Raw genomic sequence first — 16,419 nt, forward strand, 5'->3', positions numbered from 1 at the left:
TATGGTTCAGAGGCAATGATTCCGGTTGAGATATCACAAAGCTCCTTGAGAACACAACATGAAGCCCATGACGAAGCACGCCGGGCCGAGCTTGACTTGATTGAAGAAGTCCGTGCTATAGCCACAATTCGGCAAAAAGCATTGCAACAACGAATAGCTCAACGTCATAACAAAACTGTCAGGCCACGATCATTCCACCAAGGAGATTTGGTATTACGAAAAACTGAAACAGCCCGCAAGCCACCTTCCCACGGCAAGCTCGCCGCAACATGGGACGGACCTTATAGAGTACGTCAAGTGATCGGTAAAGGCGCCTATCAGCTAGAGGAATTAGATGGAACAACACTTCCTAGCACTTGGAATGTTACCTCATTGAAGAAATACTACAGCTAACAAGGTGCAGCACGCTAGTACTCTTTTTCCTAACTTGAGATTTTTCCATATATGGTTTTGCTCAAGAAGGTTTTAACGAGGCTAGCTTACCTATCTCAAATGTAAAGGTACTGCACTGAATAAAATTTGTTTTACAATATCTATATACAACTCTATATATTTCATATACATTGTCTCCCATTTAAAATCTGGCAATCCAGACATCTATATATCATCGGCCAAACCTTAAGTCGCATTGATAACTCATGCGCAAACCGCTGCTGATAAAGCATCAATCAGCTTGTCAAATTAATCAGACCCTCAAACGGGAACAAATAAAATTAGGATTAACCACGTCCTAATCCAACAGACATATCAGATAACAAAATAAGCAACGCCAAAACCATAATGGCCAAAACAACCGTATGTAAGTCATCAAACAGGAAACAAACAGTTCTTACAGGAATAACATCATTCCAATTTAAAACAAACAAAAAGATAACCCAAAATACAGCCTAATATCTTAGTCAGCCAAATTATCGTCCCCCTCTTCAGCTTCATCTTCATCGTCAACTAACTTACCATTCCGAACTACTTTACTCGGATCCATGGCAGTAAAATTGCTGCCAGGAAACAAAAACTTAGCCTGAATTACCGCACGCTCAAAACCTTCTGCAAAAGCATCTAGGACATCAGTCTGCCGACTAGATTCCATTTGCTTCAATTTCATCGTAACCTCAACGATTTGTTCACTCATAGAAGTCAATTCACCCTTCTTCTTCTCTAAAGCCTCAGAAACACTTTGATGCTTCTCCTTCTCAACCTTCAATTTCTCTTTCACAGCAGCTAACTCCTTCTCAAGCTCGGCAAGCATATTCTCTTTCGTCTCAAGCTGACCTTTTAACTCGGTGCTCTCAGATGCACACTGTAACATTTTTCTATGTCTCTTTTCCTGGCTCCGACCAATGCTGGCTAGCCGAAAACCCAAAACCTGCGTTATTGCAAAACCAATTAATTGCTTAAAAAAGAATATGTATATTTTACAACACAGCAGACCTGCATGAATTGGTCTATTCCAAGATTGCCTACTTCATCAATACGAGTAATATCAGAAGCAGACTGCACAACTTCGTCCGCCACCACATTAAAAGGAAAATTCTTGTCCCACAGTGACGAACCATCACCTTTTTCCTCAAACGAGTGGAGCTTCTCTTGCTTCACGATAAAATTCGCCAATTCGTCAAGCTCAACCATCTTCTTCCCCTCCTCCAAGTTTTCCGACTTTCTCTTCTTAAATACGATACCTTTCTTTCTCGGAATCGGTTGATTCACCTCAACCTCCCCTTCCACTTTCTCCGGGTTAGAGGAAGAACCTTCAAAGTTTTTTAACTTAAAACGAGCCCTCATACTCGACGCTGAAACCCTAGGATATCTACCACCTGAAAACAACAAAACAAAACTCTTAGAAATCAGAATTTAGCACGGAACATATGATCAACAAACCCTTACCCAAATATTCCACCACCGAAGCCCTATTTTCCTCCCAAGGCAACAAGTTAGAGACAGATATCAAACCGCCCAAATCAACCATTTCCATTAAAAAATTGATAATACATTCATTCCGCGGCGAAATTAATTCAGGACCCAAAATATGATTAGGATGACAACACCAGAAAAGAGGAAACTGTTCGCCGAGATTCTCGTCCAAGTAGAACGGGAATTCCTTCTCCACCGATCTCACCTTAAAGAACATCTCTTTAAAGTCTTTGAAAGAGGATTTGTATAATTTAAAAACAGCAAATCCGGGTGTACTGTTCAAATTTACCCAGACACCTTTCCAAACGCCTTTTGCTTGAAAGAGTGAGAAAAAAAGCTCTACCTCAGGTTCAATACCTAGGAACTCCATTAATACCTCAAAACACTTTATAAAAGCCCATCCGTTAGGATGAACCTGGGACGGAGCACAGTTCATCTGCTTCAACACACTACATTCAAACTTTGAAAACGGCAATTTCACAAACAACTCCTCAAGGATACAACTATACAAATAAAAACTTTCAAAATCGTTTCTTCTGTGATAAACCCTATCCACACGGTTACACGGAATCAGTTCGATGTGAAAACCGGGCCTCGTTACTTTCTCTAAAGATATTGCTCTAACACTTTCTTCATCAAAGAACAAAGAGGCCCTAATTTTCACATCCTCACCAACCCAACCATATGACCCATCATCTTCCACCTTAGGCAGTAGCTTTACTTTCGAATCACCCATTTTACTTATCAGACGGAGAAAAGACGAAATGAAGAGAAGAGAGAAAGCAGAAGTTCTAACCTCTTTTACTCATAGTTTAAAACCGCCTTTAGAAGACAAAGAGACTAAAACTCTCACACGAAAGTAACTCAACATCACTTCCTAGCCACTCTTTTAAGAAAATGTTTCATTTCCAAAGTTTAAATCCTGACCGTCCGTCCAAACCCACTTTTAATGGCATAAATGTCACTTTGGAACTTGCACCTGCATTGAAAAGACAGGCATCATCATTAACTGTTCAGGTAACTTTTCCTATGCTATAATAAATGCACCCCACTCGATATGTCAAGTTGAACTGGGGGCTCCTTACGCCGAGCTATAACTCGGTCAAATCAAAATTCAAAGCTCAACCTGCCCTATCTACGTCCAGGCTAAGCTTGGGGGCTGTGATACGACCGTTATACATCGGTTACGATTTATAGCTCGGCGAACATCTTGATAACCGACGAATCCCCTATGCCGAGTTTATGGCAATAAACAACCTTATAATCAGTTACATCGGTTACGCCTTAAACGGTAAACTAAGAAATATGACTGTTACAGTATCTCGGTTATAAAAAGCAATCAGGAAGAATCGGTAAAGGTAGACCTTTCTTGACCCGTTAACTTCTAAGAATAACTCTTCTAAACTGACTTGAGCGTCGGAGTACTTTTGCAGGTACTTCCCCCCTCTTCCTTTTGGTTCTGCTGGCTGGTGGTGGAGTAATACAACTCGAGAATAAACTCGGCCTACCTTTACTCGGGGACGATTTATAGTTCGGCTGTAATCAGGCAAGAACAATAAGTATCTAAAATAAATACCAACTTAAATGTGCTCATAGCCAATACTCGCATTATTGCTCTTGGAAAAATATAAGAAAATGTCTAGACAATGACAATCATAATGTAAGGGATTAAGTAATTAATTATATCTTTTTTGTTTTTTTGAAACACTAGAGTAAAGAAATAAAATAACCCCAATGGACGAAAATAAATAATTATATTGAATTCGTGTTCATTATTGCTTTTCTTATAGAATGAGTAATGAATAATTCTGTTTTTTTTTTTTTTTTCCTCAGAAAACCAGGTGCATGTCATGCGGAACAGAGTTTGCAGCTTATGCTTCCGAAACATAACATTCATAATTAATTTAGGAGACATCAAATTCAATTCGGATAGTGATATTTTTAAGAGTGCAAGGATTAATAATAATATAGCAATAAACTTGTTATACAAATAACCGATAAAAGCATCATTTAGATTGTGGATATTCTTGAAACACGCATTAAATTTGTATTAAAATTCTCTTCCTTTTTTTTCCTTCTAAAAAACATTGGCTCTACAATAAAATTTGTATTGAAATAATTGATTTTGGTGAACATATTTTAAAATAGATTTAATTTTTATTCACAAGCTAAGAAAGTTTCACATGTGCATATAATTATGTAATATTATCTTAATAAAATTAGTTATTTTTTTTGTTCATTATGTAAATAATTATTTTAAAAAAACATAATAGTTATTTTTTGTGACTGTAATATTCTTTTTACTTCTCTAACCATAAACATTATAGTATCTATAAGTTAATAGCCAACAGAATCACTAGTTAAATCCCGTTTACTTTTCACATGAGGTTTTTTTGTAGACGAGAACTTACTTGTACTTATCTTCATGTGAAATTGATATTTAAAAATAATTAGACGATTTGATAAATTTGACTAAATTATCTAACGATTGTTAACTATTAACTTCACATAAAAACAACGGTATGTAAGTCTTCAGTTTTTGTCCTTTTCTGCATACTACTATCGAAATCATCTTCTCCCATTCTATTTCATACCCCAAAAGCATTCTTAATTTCTTACAGTTAGTTTCTCTCCTTAATGGGAACTACCCAAGTGTATAGACTACAATAAATCTATTGAATTAACATTCCAATGAGTAAAACTGAAACCAACGCACTCATGGAGATAAAACTGATCTTGGTAGGTGAAGTAAAATGATTCCCTATGTGTAACTGTATCACTACCCCCCCCCCCCCCCCAAATATATTTTTTACCACTCAGAACCATCTGGGAAATTATCCAGCGCATCTTGTTTTCCATTGACATAGAAATCAACCACTGCCTTCATTCTTTCGAACTTATCAGGATGGTAGTTAATATGTACAATCACCGGCTTCAACTTCTTAAGTGAATTGTTTTTCCTAACTGTCTTGAACAGAACCTTGCTGTTCATAAAAAGGTACATATCCATTGTTCTTTTGGCTGCATAAACTCCATCATAACCAGGATGCGAAGGGAAAAAGAGCTCTTCGTTGAAAACGGCCTGGTCCCATGCTTTTGGATCCAGGGAAAGCCGGGTAGCGACACGATCTAGGAGCTCGATTGATGGAATAGTAGGCCTTATGTAAAAGAAACCAGAGTTGTAAACCCATATTCTCATCGTATGAGCATACCTCGCCCAACCCATCGAAGGTTCATCGAAGACATCATTATAACCGTAGGCTGTCATGTTATTGTGGCCATCAGACATTGATTCCACATCTGAATCTCTATAAAGATGATCAAATGGGTTCTGCAAGTATACAATATCAACATCCGAGAGAATAACACCATAACCCAGCTGCAAAAATTCTCTTAGAATACGAAATTTCAGTCCAGAGACAGCATGGTTATTACCTGCCTTGGCGACTGAATCAACATATTTATCCGGATCTCTTCTATATACCGGAACATCATTCAATTTGCAGAATTCTTCGGTTTCACTGTCTAAGGCAACTACTAAATAATTAGGTATGCCAACCTTCTTGATGTTGGTAAACCAGAGCTCCAACATTTCCTTCACATTGTAGGTTGCAAGGCAAACTATAAGTTCTTTATAAATAGCAACATCCTTCAAGATCTCTGCCAATCTTGGATTCACCGATTCGTCCGGAGCCACGGTTGGATTTGTCCTGAGACCCTTGACAGTGCCAAAAGGCCCAGCCTTGTGCTTCTCACCTAGCACAACAACCTGCTCCAGTGCATGACCCTTTCCTTGCTCCGCCATCCGCAGCTTCTCCATTAGACTCCTGACCTGTTTCTTGAGCTCAGAATTCTTCTCCCTCGCAGCCAGAATATCGGTTTTCAGCACATTAACTTGTTCCGGCAATACACACGCCACAGACGAAACCATCTTACAAACGAATAGCAAAAGCAAGAGCCATCATCAGACATTAAAGAACTATGCTAAACCAAACAACACAGAATCATAGCATTTGAATTTTAAGTGCCAAGTGCAATAGATCAACACTGATAATGATCAAAATACAGCATAAAAATATACAATAGTAATAAATAAACCACAATTTTAGCCTCCAAAATATTCAGTTTCCGAAAAAATTATCCCCTAAGGAAATTAAATACTAATAGTAACAATACATCAACACAGTGCCAATTTCATTCAGCTCATTCTGAATTCAAAACCTTACAGTGATTTGAACTGAACCAAACCAAACCCTAAATTTACAAAATTCTATTTTTTGCTGCTCAAATATTGAAGCTAGAGAAAACATATACTTAAGATTGAAGGAAACAGTGATCACAGACAAATCAAAGTTAAGTGCAAGTTCTAATCAATTATAGTAGATTATAATTTAAATAAAAAACAGAGAGAGAGGAAAAAGAAAAAAGAAAAAAGAAAACAACCTGAGGATGTGAAATTCGAGTTTTGAGTTTGCGATGATGAGGACCGAAGAAGAGGCCATGCGGAAAGAGGAATGCGAAGACGCAGCCGACGATAACGCCGACGAGGACGGCGGCGGCGATCGGAGATCTGAAGAAGAGGGAGGAGTGGGCTTTGTCTTTGCTCAGCAACGCGTCTCTTCGACCCGCCATTGAAGAGGAACCTTCTTCTTCTTCGTGTTTTTCACATTAAAATTGACGGAAAATAATAATTAAAAAAAACAAAAGGATTTTATTTATTATTTATTGGTTATTATTTTAATGGTTTTGGCTTTTTGAGCTGAGAGAAGAAGAGAGTAGAGTGGGAATCTTTGTTCTCTTGCAGCCACTTCACTACTCACTGCTAGTTGCCAACTTCATTCTCTTTTTACTTTTTTTTTATACAACATAATTAATTACTAATTACACCCTCACTAATCACTGTAGGTTAGAAGAAAAATGCTAAAAAACCATCCGAATTTATTGTTTTTAGCCATCGATTAGTCATTAATATTAAAAAGTATAGAATAAAATATATTATTAAATTATTAGACTAAAAAAATTATATTAAAAAAATTGAATTGATAGCTAAATAATGAGTAATAATAAAAAATAATAAATTCTAATAGCCTCTTAATATTTAACCATATGTGAAATTGATAGATAAAAATCATTAAATAATTTAATGAGTTTGACTAAATTATTATTTAATAACCCTTAACTATCAACTTCATATAAAGTTAACTGAATTTTTCTCTAACAACATTAAATTATCTTTCATATTTATTAGCTAGTATTAATTCATATACAAAATAAAATATAAAAAAATAATTAGTATTAGTATTAGTACAAATTTTGAGATTGATTTTTACTATTAACGTGAGAACGAAGAATTTCAAAAAGAATTTGAGTTTCTTTAATAAAACAGTACTATAATACAAATGATAATAAATTGCCTAAGCAAGCATGCATGCATGCATATCTAAGGGTACTCTAAGTATCACAAACTAACTCAACAAATTAAAGTAGATTCAGAAAATCATCCACCAAAATCAAAAATTACTTTCACTCTCAAATTGGAGCTACATAATAATCTTTTTTCAGTTCTCACACTGAAGCAATTATTAAAACTTGGGATAATAAATAGAACCAATAGAAACTTCAAATTCAATGGGAGTATCTCAACAGAACTTCACTACGATATGTCTCTAAATTCTAACTACAATCCTATAATCACAATTAAGTCACCACCAGGACAAAATGGCTAGTATATACAGCCTATAAAGGGAAGGGGGACACATCAAAATGAAAATTTATGCATTCTTTGTGCCAGTAATATATGAAACTACAACTGTAGTATCATCAAGCTTGCCGCCATAGTAACGAATTCCGGCATCTTGAGCCGCAGTCGAGAAAGGGGTCTGCCTGTTTTTGTCTAATGCTCGTTGACGCGCCAACGCAGCTATCTTCTGGGCTGTCACCTGCGGACCAAACCCAGCTCTTACAGCGTGAACCACGACCGCCGTAATCTCGTTGTTGTATAAGTTATCGAACAGACCATCTGTACCGGCGACTATGACATCTCCAGGAGCAACAGCAATTGTGAAAACCTAAGATCAAGTCAAACCATATAAGTATTCTACAAATAACAGAACACAGAAAAAGCTGAAAGATTTTAATTCAATTTGCGGATTACCACAGCAAATACTTAAAAATATAGAGCACCAACCAAAAATTTAAAATCTTAAGAGTACAAGTTTATAGGAAGAAAACGGCAGTGATATATTGTCTTATAAGTTGTGAAAATTGCAAAAGTACAATCCAAATTGAACACATCATTCAAAGAAAGGCATTGGAACTAATTTAATCCACGAAGAGAGAATGAAATGATATTTCACCAACAAAAGTTGTCCCAACTCGAAAGTGTCAAGTCCACCACAGAAACATACCTGACCAGAACTAGGTAAATCACCATTAGTACCAAGCTGATAGGTGAAATTGAAGCCATGTTGCTGCACAGGGGATCGGAATACAGTGCACCCATCACGGATCACCATAAACCCACTATCTCCCACATTAATAGCATTAAGACCCTGTGACACAAATGTAACACATGAATATATGGTGATGAAAGAATGAAGGATAAAATACCAAGTAAAGCAGAAGGGATGGCAAAGTCCCAGAACAATTATCAGAAACTTCCTTTTTGAGAGTTCCAAATCAAAAGTACAAACAAGTTAGCACCATCTTTGTTAATTGAGCTTCATATACGTCATCTCATGCTATGCAGAGTCTAATGCCAAACAAATTATATTTAGAAAATTAAATTAGAACCTTCCTTTTAAACTTTTCTTAATTGTTAGGAAGATCTAGTCTTTAATAATGATCAAAGGTAGCACCATTAATAATCTATTAGCATTTTCCGATGTTTAGAGCAATATAAGTCAACGAAACAGAATTGAAGCACTTGTATTGTTCCAAATTCAAAAAGTACAGCATGAACATGAAGGTAACCTGGTCAGTAAGTGCGATGATGCATGCTGTAGAGGAACCCATAGCTTTTGTAATTGAGTGTGCTTTCTCCAGCACCCTAGCAGGGTCAATTGAGCCTTTAGGCTCCTCCTGAATAGCATCTACCGAATGGGACATGAGTTCACGAGAGTAAAATCCAGCATTAACACCACTCTCTGCCCAGCCACCAACACCATCGGCCACACCAATTGCATGTTCCTGTGAACATATAAAATGGGCATCTTCTCCACCAGTTTCTTCTTTATCGGGATGAGGCAAGTAGCATGATCCTGATACTAACTTGAGGTTTTGGCACACAGGGTTTTTCCTGCAGTCAGCATCCAATCATGATATATTAGCAATTAATATTATAAATCCGGAATATATTTTTCACCACTTGATATGGAAAACCTATCAAGATAACCAGCAAGGAATGATTACAAGGTAGGATTCCTTATCATGTAAGTAGATTCATAGTTGCAGATCAAAATCCAACTAAATATTTTCATGGTTCTTAGAGAAACAAATCTCGCTATTCAGTGCTTTAAATTTTAAGGTTAAATAAGCATCTTGAGCCTTATTATGTAAACATGGTATCAAACCATAACTGCTACATATTATAAAAATAACACTAATCAAATATGCATCATCAAAACTTTCACTCTTTGATCCTTATACAGACATAATCACTCTTTGGATAGAATTATATTGCTTCACACGCATTATATGTTTTATTATTATACTAATGAATAATAAAGCAAACAACTTACTGTTCAGCTGACTCTGCAGAATTTGCTAGCTGCTCTTCCCAGGAGGAGTCAAAATGTACATCATGAGCAGGCCCAACCGAGGAAGATGATGCCAGCGAGCTATGAAAACCTTTAGACCAAGGCTCTGTGTAAGCATGAGAACTGAACCATGTCTTTGCAGCACTGTAAACAAAATATCCATAAATCACAGAATTATCTGGCCGATGATTATTTTCCAAACTCATGATGACTTTTTTCCCATTGGCCAAACTCTTGCTTAAACCGATATTACTCCTATTCTTTATCGACGGTGATGGGCAACCACACTTCAAATTTGGGTTATCTAAATAGCATTCTCCAAACATAGCTCTGGGCAAGGGAATAGCCATAGTTTTACTCTGAGGTTTCGTGGCGGTCGAGAACTGCTCAGGTCTAGAAAGTGAACGGCCAATGTGGTATCCACAGACCTGAAATGAAGGCCCTGATATGGATGGAGTCGAAACTGTACGTGACAACGTGTCGGCTACAGACAAGGTTCTCCTTCCTAGTTCTGAGCTTGAAGTCAATCCAACACCACCAATTCGGTTAAGGTCCATACAGGATGAGAAATTCATAGAATGGAAAAGCCTTGAATCCAAACCAAACCACAATCTCCCTTGCCCAATCAGAACCTCAGAACAGCACTTGATTCCACCCTTCTTCTGCACAATTGAACTTAGCTTTGAAAAGTAATTATTGGATGGCATCTTACAAACACAAGTATTCAGGTTCAAAAGAATGGTTCCCTTCACCACAAGCAAAACACAATCTCATAACTCCCAGCACATCAACGCTTGAAACGCAGAACTTAAATCCCTTCCCAATTATTCAAAGACCTAAAGATTAAACAGAAAATCAAATAAAATCAATCCATAGCTGAGTTCATTCCAAAATCCAATAAAAACCGTGCTTGTAACTAAAATAAAACTCAATTCCATTAAAAATCAATATTGAATTAAAAGGGATAAAGAGTGATTAAGATTCTTACAGTCGGTGCTGGAAATTGGGGGAGAAAGGGAACCGTGGAAAAACCCTAGCCAATAAAGGTTGAAAGAGAGGAAAAGAGTTTAGTGCTAAAATACTATATATAAGGAAAGAAAAAGAGGGTAAGCGTCAAAATTGAATCTTGATGAAGTTAGGTGTGTGAGTCAGAGAGAGAGAGACTCTGAATTTTCCCGCTTGAGAGAAGGAGCTTGTGACAGCCACAACTATGTTCGGGAAAGAGTGAAAATAAATAGATAAAATTTTAAAATTTAAAAAAGATATGCGAATAATAGAAAATAGAAAATAAAATTATATGTAAAAGAAAAAAAATCCCGAATTTTCTGCTGGCCCTGATTTTGTTTTCCAAGTTCTGATAATACTAATAGTAGTTTTATCTTTTTCTTTTATGGTAGTTACCAAAAACAACCAAACTACTATTTTAATTTAACGAAGATCATTCATTTTCTTATAGTTTCTTTCCTTTCCATTTTTATGAAGATTATATAGTTTGTTATTCGATACGTTTTCAATTTTTTTTAAAAAAATCCATTTCGAATTATATAATTCGAAAATGCTAAGTACATACTAACCTTTTTAGGCGGTGAGTATTTGAGTTAAATGATTGTGTTTAATTTAATAATCTCAGGATGTTACACCATTATTTTAAAAGCAGAAGATAGGATATTTATTTCTCTCTCCTAACAAGTGTTGATGATATTAATTAAATATTTATCAATTAATATAAATATAATATTTGTTTGAGTGTTATTAAATTAATAAAAAATATTTTTTTATTTTTTTAATGTGTTTAATAAATTTTTAGTAACAAAAATAAAAGTATTAAAAAAATTTTTTAAAAAGTTATAATTTATAATATTTTTAAAAAAATTTTAAAAAAATATATTTTTACATAATAAATAAATAAAAATATTTTTATATTATTATATCTAAACATAATTGATAAATAAAAAATTTTTATAATATATACAAATATAAAATTATTTTTATTTTTTTAAAAGATATTTTTAAAAAATAATTCAAAGAATATCTTTTCTTAAAATTCACCCAAACAAACTTATAAAATAACAATAATAATAACTTTTATACCATTATAATTATCAATTTTTCTTTATTAACTACTTACCAAAATAAGAAAAAATAAATACTTAAATTAGTTCCTAACAAATATTAAATTGAACATTTAAGTCAAACTCATAAGTCAATACCTAATTAAACACATATCCAATAGAACAAAATTAAGGAACACATATTATATTAAAATTTGGATTTTCTAAAGTTGTATTGTCACTTTAGAGATAAAAGTATACCATTAATTATTAATTACCATTGAATTAAGATAGTGGACTCACAGATAATAAATATTACAAATTCAAAGATAATTAAAGCATCACTTTAACACTTTACTAACATTGTTATTTTAGAATATCTTTTTTCATTATATTAAGGGTTAATAGTCAAATTCATCCCTAAAAAATTATCTATTCTTTAAATTAGTTATCAAATAATTTTTTTAAGGTTAAAGTATACTTTTTATCCCTAAAATTTGACAAAAATTTAAAAAATACCACTAAATTTTATTTTGTTTCAATTTTGTCCCCTAAATTTTCAATTTGCATCAAATATACATCTGACGGCTAATTTTACAAAAAAATTAAGACTAATTCAACAACAATTTCATAAGAACAACCCTCAACACAAGCAAATCAAGCATTATTTTCATGCATTATTGGATTGCTCTTAATTTTTTTGAAAATTTAGCCGTTGAGTGTATATTTGATGCAAATCAAAAACTTCTGAAACAAAATAAAATTTAGGGGTATTTTTGAAACTTTTACCAAACTTCAAGGACAAAAAGTACATTTTACTTTTTTTAATCATATTAGTTCTTAAAAGATAAAACAAAAGTCAAATTGATCCTTTCGTTAGTTAGATGATGACGTGTCACGTTAAGTAACACGTAGCATAATGATGTGGTAGGTTAATACCACGTGTCACAAAATGATTGGTCGACGTGTCAGATAAGTGACACTTAACACGCCGCGTATCACTTAACGTGTAAAAAGATTATTTATAATCAAAATAATCCCTGAAAGTTTAGACGTGAGTCATTTTCATCTCTAAAATTTTTAAAATTAATCAAATTAGTTCTTATATAATTTTTTTTCCATAATATTAAATTTAAAATAATTTTTTGTACTACTAATTTTAGTATTATGGTTTAGACATTAATAAACAAACTTTTTTATATAAAATAATAAAAATAATTAAATTATTATAAAATTATTTTGTCATTTATATTTTAAAATTTTATATTTTCATATTGTAAATTTTTTTATACTGAATTTTTTTATATAAACGAGTTTATCAAATTATTGTTGATTATATATTTAAAAATTTAACATTTTACATCTCACTATATAATATAGTAGTTATTTTAAAATTTAAATCTTTTAAACTTTTTAAAATTATAATTTTTATTATTATTTAATTTATATGGTAAAACTCAATAATTGAAAAATTGATTTGTGGGATCACTTGTTGAATCTTAATATTTTAATATAATTTTTTTTATAATAACTACTATATTTAGTGAAATCCAAAAGATTATTTTAGATTTCACTAAATAAATATAGTAGTTATTTTAAATATTTTAATCTTTTAGATCTCACTAAATAAATATAGTAGTTATTTAAAATAAATATTAAAATATTAAGAGCCAACAAGTGATCCCACAAATCAATTTTTCAATTATTAAGTTCTATCATATAAATTAAACAATCATAAAAATTATAATTTTAAAAAATTTAAGAGATTCAAATTTTAAAATAACTATTATATTATTTAGTGAGATTTAAAATATTAAATTTTTAAATATATAATCAACAATAATGTGATAAACTCATTTAAATAAAAAAAGTTTATTATAAAAAAATTACCATTTGAAAATATAAAATTTTAAAATATAAATGACAAAATAACTTCATAATAATTTAATTATTTTTATTATTTTTGGCAAAGATAATTTTATGTATTAAGGTTTAAAAAATAATATTAAAATTAGTACTATAAAAAATATTTTAAATTTAATATTATGGAGAAAAAAATAAAAAAATTATATAAGGACTAATTTGATTAATTTTTAAAATTTTAGGGATGAAAATTATTTATAACTGAACTTTTAAGGACTATTTTGATTATAAATAACTTTTTATATATCAAGTGACACGTGACGTGTTAGATGTCACTGACCTGACACGTCAACCAATTATCTTGTGACATATAATATTAACCTATCACGTCATCATGCTACGTGGTACTTAACGTGACATGTCATTATTTAACTAATGGATGGACCAAGTTGACTTAAGTTTTATCTTAGTAGAAATTCACCTACAGTCGACTTCACATAAAGTTATTTCTGGATGGCTGACACGAGTTATCATTTGATTAAAAAAAATCGGTTTATTTTATACAAATGATTTAATTAAAAAAATCGATTTAGATAAATCAAATAACTGCCTCTAAAAAAGTTTTATTTTTTTCTGTGTGTTATCCCTAAATTCCTAAACGATGAATTTGATTTGTTCTTCTATAATAATTTGAATATGGAAAGTAATGGCATCCCAAAAACTTCAAATGGTGTGATGATATAAACAGTAACGTGATTGTTAAATGATTTTCATCATTAATAGAGAAGTAAATAAAAGTATAAATTAAAAAATACATTTGAAATAATAAATTTGATTAAAAAATACAAATAAGACGAACATACATAATTGAAAGTTTGATATTAATTCTAAAAAATTAGAAGAGAACGAATTTCAAAAGCATAACAAAAAAGAGGTGAGTAAAAATAATTGTTTGGTCTAATTTAAATTAAAATTTTAATTAAATCATTATATAAAATAAATCGGTTTTCTTAAAACCAAATAGTAATATATATCAGCCATCCAAAAACAACTTCATATGAAGTCGACTGGTGAATTTTTGTCTTTTATCTTTCAAGAATAATATGACTAAAAAATTATTTAAATACTAATTTAAAGAATGAATGATCCTTTGAATTTGACTATTAATACAATTAACTCGCTCCATCTTAAAAGCTTAATTTGCTATTGTTATGTTAAAAGCTCATTGACATATTTAACCTCTTATACCACAAAGAAAAAGTATAAATAGACAATAAAAATATTAAATAATATAAACAATAAATATATCGAATATTCATTTTATTAGGTATGAGAATAATTTTTCTAATATTAAAATTTAGACGAATAATTTAGAGATATAATATATTTTTATTTTATCATAACCCTACCACAAAACATATGGATGATTCAACTCAACAACATCAAATCCTCCATCCACCACATGATTTCAAGCACATCTCTTTGATCATTTCATGGTCCGAAGAAACCAACTTTGGTTTGGTCTCATGCCAACACACAACGTTTCCCTATACATTGGAGACCACCTATGGTAGATCGGCACTACGTGTCAACATGGTGTCATGACACAATAAATTTGTTTGAGTAAATTAAAAAAAATATTTAAATTATTTATTTTAAAAATCTTTTAAAAAATAAAAATAATTTTATATTTAAATATTTTATATAAAAAATATTTTTATTTATTAATTATATTTAAATATAATAATATAAAAAATTTATTTATTATATAAAAATATTTTTTTTAAATATCTTTTAAAAAAATATAAATTATAACTTCTAGAGAACTATTTAAAAATTTTCAAACGTGTTAAAAAATAAAAAAATTATTTTTATTTTAAAAGAATCTATCAATAACACATAAACAAACAATGATATAATGACATTGGTTTCTGATTTAGCATCGGCATACATCATGAGGATCTCGTCACTATCTTCTTTGATGAGGGTGTAGGGTGGACCCCTTTTCCCCTTGTCCACGGAAATGATGTGATATGATCCATGGAACCAATATTATGGAATATGCCACTCTTATGGCAAAAATTAGCGACATGAAAAATATCAAAAAGGTAGAAAATTAAGCATGTTTTGTTCCTAGAAGAATTAGATGAAGATTAGTTAAATGTTAGTTAGGTTGTTAATTATAGGAGAATATATATATATATAATGTTTTGCTCCATTATTTATTTATTCTTTAAATAGGTTTGCTACACATACAAATCTTTGTACTTATAAGTCTTATAAGTTGGGCCAAATTAAACAGAAGTTACGCTCACTCACAAAAGCGTACTAACACGCGCATCACGTTTTCAAAGCGCTCCTTCACCATTAAGAACGACTCTTCTTCTTCTTTCTCGATGAAAATCATAACTGTCATGTTTTCTTCGCGTTTCTCCTCCTCTTCCTCTTCTTCCTTCTTCTTCTCTTTTTTCTTTGTATTTCTCCTCCTTTTTTCTTCGCGTGTTTCATCGTCATCATTGTGCTTCTCATTCTTCTTCTTTTGATTTTGCAACATTATGTATTTTTTCTTCTTTATTTGATTTTTTCCTCCTAAAAAGAATTATGAGAATATGAAATAAGAAGATGAAAAAGAACATCAGAAGATGAGGAGGAGAAAGATGAAGAATTCTGAATTATGCAAAACTTATCAAAATAAAAATACACCCAAATATCTTCGTTTTACACCCAAATTTGCTGTAAATATAGAAATGAGTTATGCTACATGTACACTAAAATCAACAACCAAAGTCATCCATCAATATTATACATACTCGAATACAAATAATACATTGAAAATAAAT

The 16,419-nt window shown here is 31.8% G+C and overlaps 3 protein-coding genes across 4 annotated transcripts; all 3 read right to left on the reverse strand.

The window, feature by feature from the left end:
- Positions 1 to 765: 765 nt before the first annotated feature.
- LOC140173797 (uncharacterized) lies at positions 766 to 2,644 on the reverse strand. Its single transcript, XM_072198387.1, has 3 exons — positions 1,882 to 2,644; positions 1,462 to 1,811; positions 766 to 1,363 (listed from the first exon to the last, which is right to left on the reverse strand). Exons 1-3 carry the CDS (start codon positions 2,642 to 2,644, stop codon positions 896 to 898), a joined length of 1,581 nt encoding a protein of 526 aa, XP_072054488.1. The 3' UTR covers positions 766 to 895.
- A 1,821-nt stretch (positions 2,645 to 4,465) lies between these two features.
- LOC112697947 (arabinosyltransferase RRA3-like) lies at positions 4,466 to 6,835 on the reverse strand. Its single transcript, XM_025751347.3, has 2 exons — positions 6,352 to 6,835; positions 4,466 to 5,839 (listed from the first exon to the last, which is right to left on the reverse strand). Exons 1-2 carry the CDS (start codon positions 6,538 to 6,540, stop codon positions 4,718 to 4,720), a joined length of 1,311 nt encoding a protein of 436 aa, XP_025607132.1. The 5' UTR covers positions 6,541 to 6,835; the 3' UTR covers positions 4,466 to 4,717.
- Positions 6,836 to 7,405: 570 nt separating this feature from the next.
- LOC112697948 (probable protein phosphatase 2C 55) lies at positions 7,406 to 11,125 on the reverse strand. 2 transcript variants are annotated; one of them, XM_025751348.3, is made up of 5 exons: positions 10,654 to 11,125; positions 9,648 to 10,501; positions 8,881 to 9,205; positions 8,316 to 8,459; positions 7,406 to 7,976 (listed from the first exon to the last, which is right to left on the reverse strand). In XM_025751348.3, exons 2-5 carry the CDS (start codon positions 10,370 to 10,372, stop codon positions 7,680 to 7,682), a joined length of 1,491 nt encoding a protein of 496 aa, XP_025607133.1. In that variant the 5' UTR covers positions 10,373 to 10,501; positions 10,654 to 11,125; the 3' UTR covers positions 7,406 to 7,679. The 2 variants fall into 2 exon arrangements, with proteins under 2 accessions (XP_025607133.1, XP_072054582.1); XM_072198481.1 differs by having other exon boundaries at positions 8,265 to 8,459.
- Between the last annotated feature and the right edge of the window lie 5,294 nt (positions 11,126 to 16,419).

This window comes from Arachis hypogaea, chromosome 6 (assembly GCF_003086295.3).
Source record: "Arachis hypogaea cultivar Tifrunner chromosome 6, arahy.Tifrunner.gnm2.J5K5, whole genome shotgun sequence".
In the NCBI taxonomy this organism is placed as follows: Eukaryota; Viridiplantae; Streptophyta; class Magnoliopsida; order Fabales; family Fabaceae; genus Arachis; species Arachis hypogaea.

Excerpts from the sequence above, each read along its gene's own strand:
- LOC112697948 (XM_072198481.1), bottom strand. The coding sequence starts at position 10,372 with ATGCCATCCAATAATTACTTTTCAAAGCTAAGTTCAATTGTGCAGAAG. Across the intron at positions 9,206-9,647 it reads TCTGCAGAGTCAGCTGAACA|GAAAAACCCTGTGTGCCAAA; the intron begins GTAAGTTGTTTG and ends TGCTGACTGCAG. Across the intron at positions 8,460-8,880 it reads TCATCGCACTTACTGACCAG|GGTCTTAATGCTATTAATGT; the intron begins GTTACCTTCATG and ends TTTGTGTCACAG.
- LOC112697947 (XM_025751347.3), bottom strand. The coding sequence starts at position 6,540 with ATGGCGGGTCGAAGAGACGCGTTGCTGAGCAAAGACAAAGCCCACTCC. Across the intron at positions 5,840-6,351 it reads CTCGAATTTCACATCCTCAG|ATGGTTTCGTCTGTGGCGTG; the intron begins GTTGTTTTCTTT and ends TTCGTTTGTAAG.
- LOC140173797 (XM_072198387.1), bottom strand. The coding sequence starts at position 2,644 with ATGGGTGATTCGAAAGTAAAGCTACTGCCTAAGGTGGAAGATGATGGG. Across the intron at positions 1,812-1,881 it reads TTCGGTGGTGGAATATTTGG|GTGGTAGATATCCTAGGGTT; the intron begins GTAAGGGTTTGT and ends TGTTGTTTTCAG. Across the intron at positions 1,364-1,461 it reads ATATTACTCGTATTGATGAA|GTTTTGGGTTTTCGGCTAGC; the intron begins GTAGGCAATCTT and ends GCAATAACGCAG.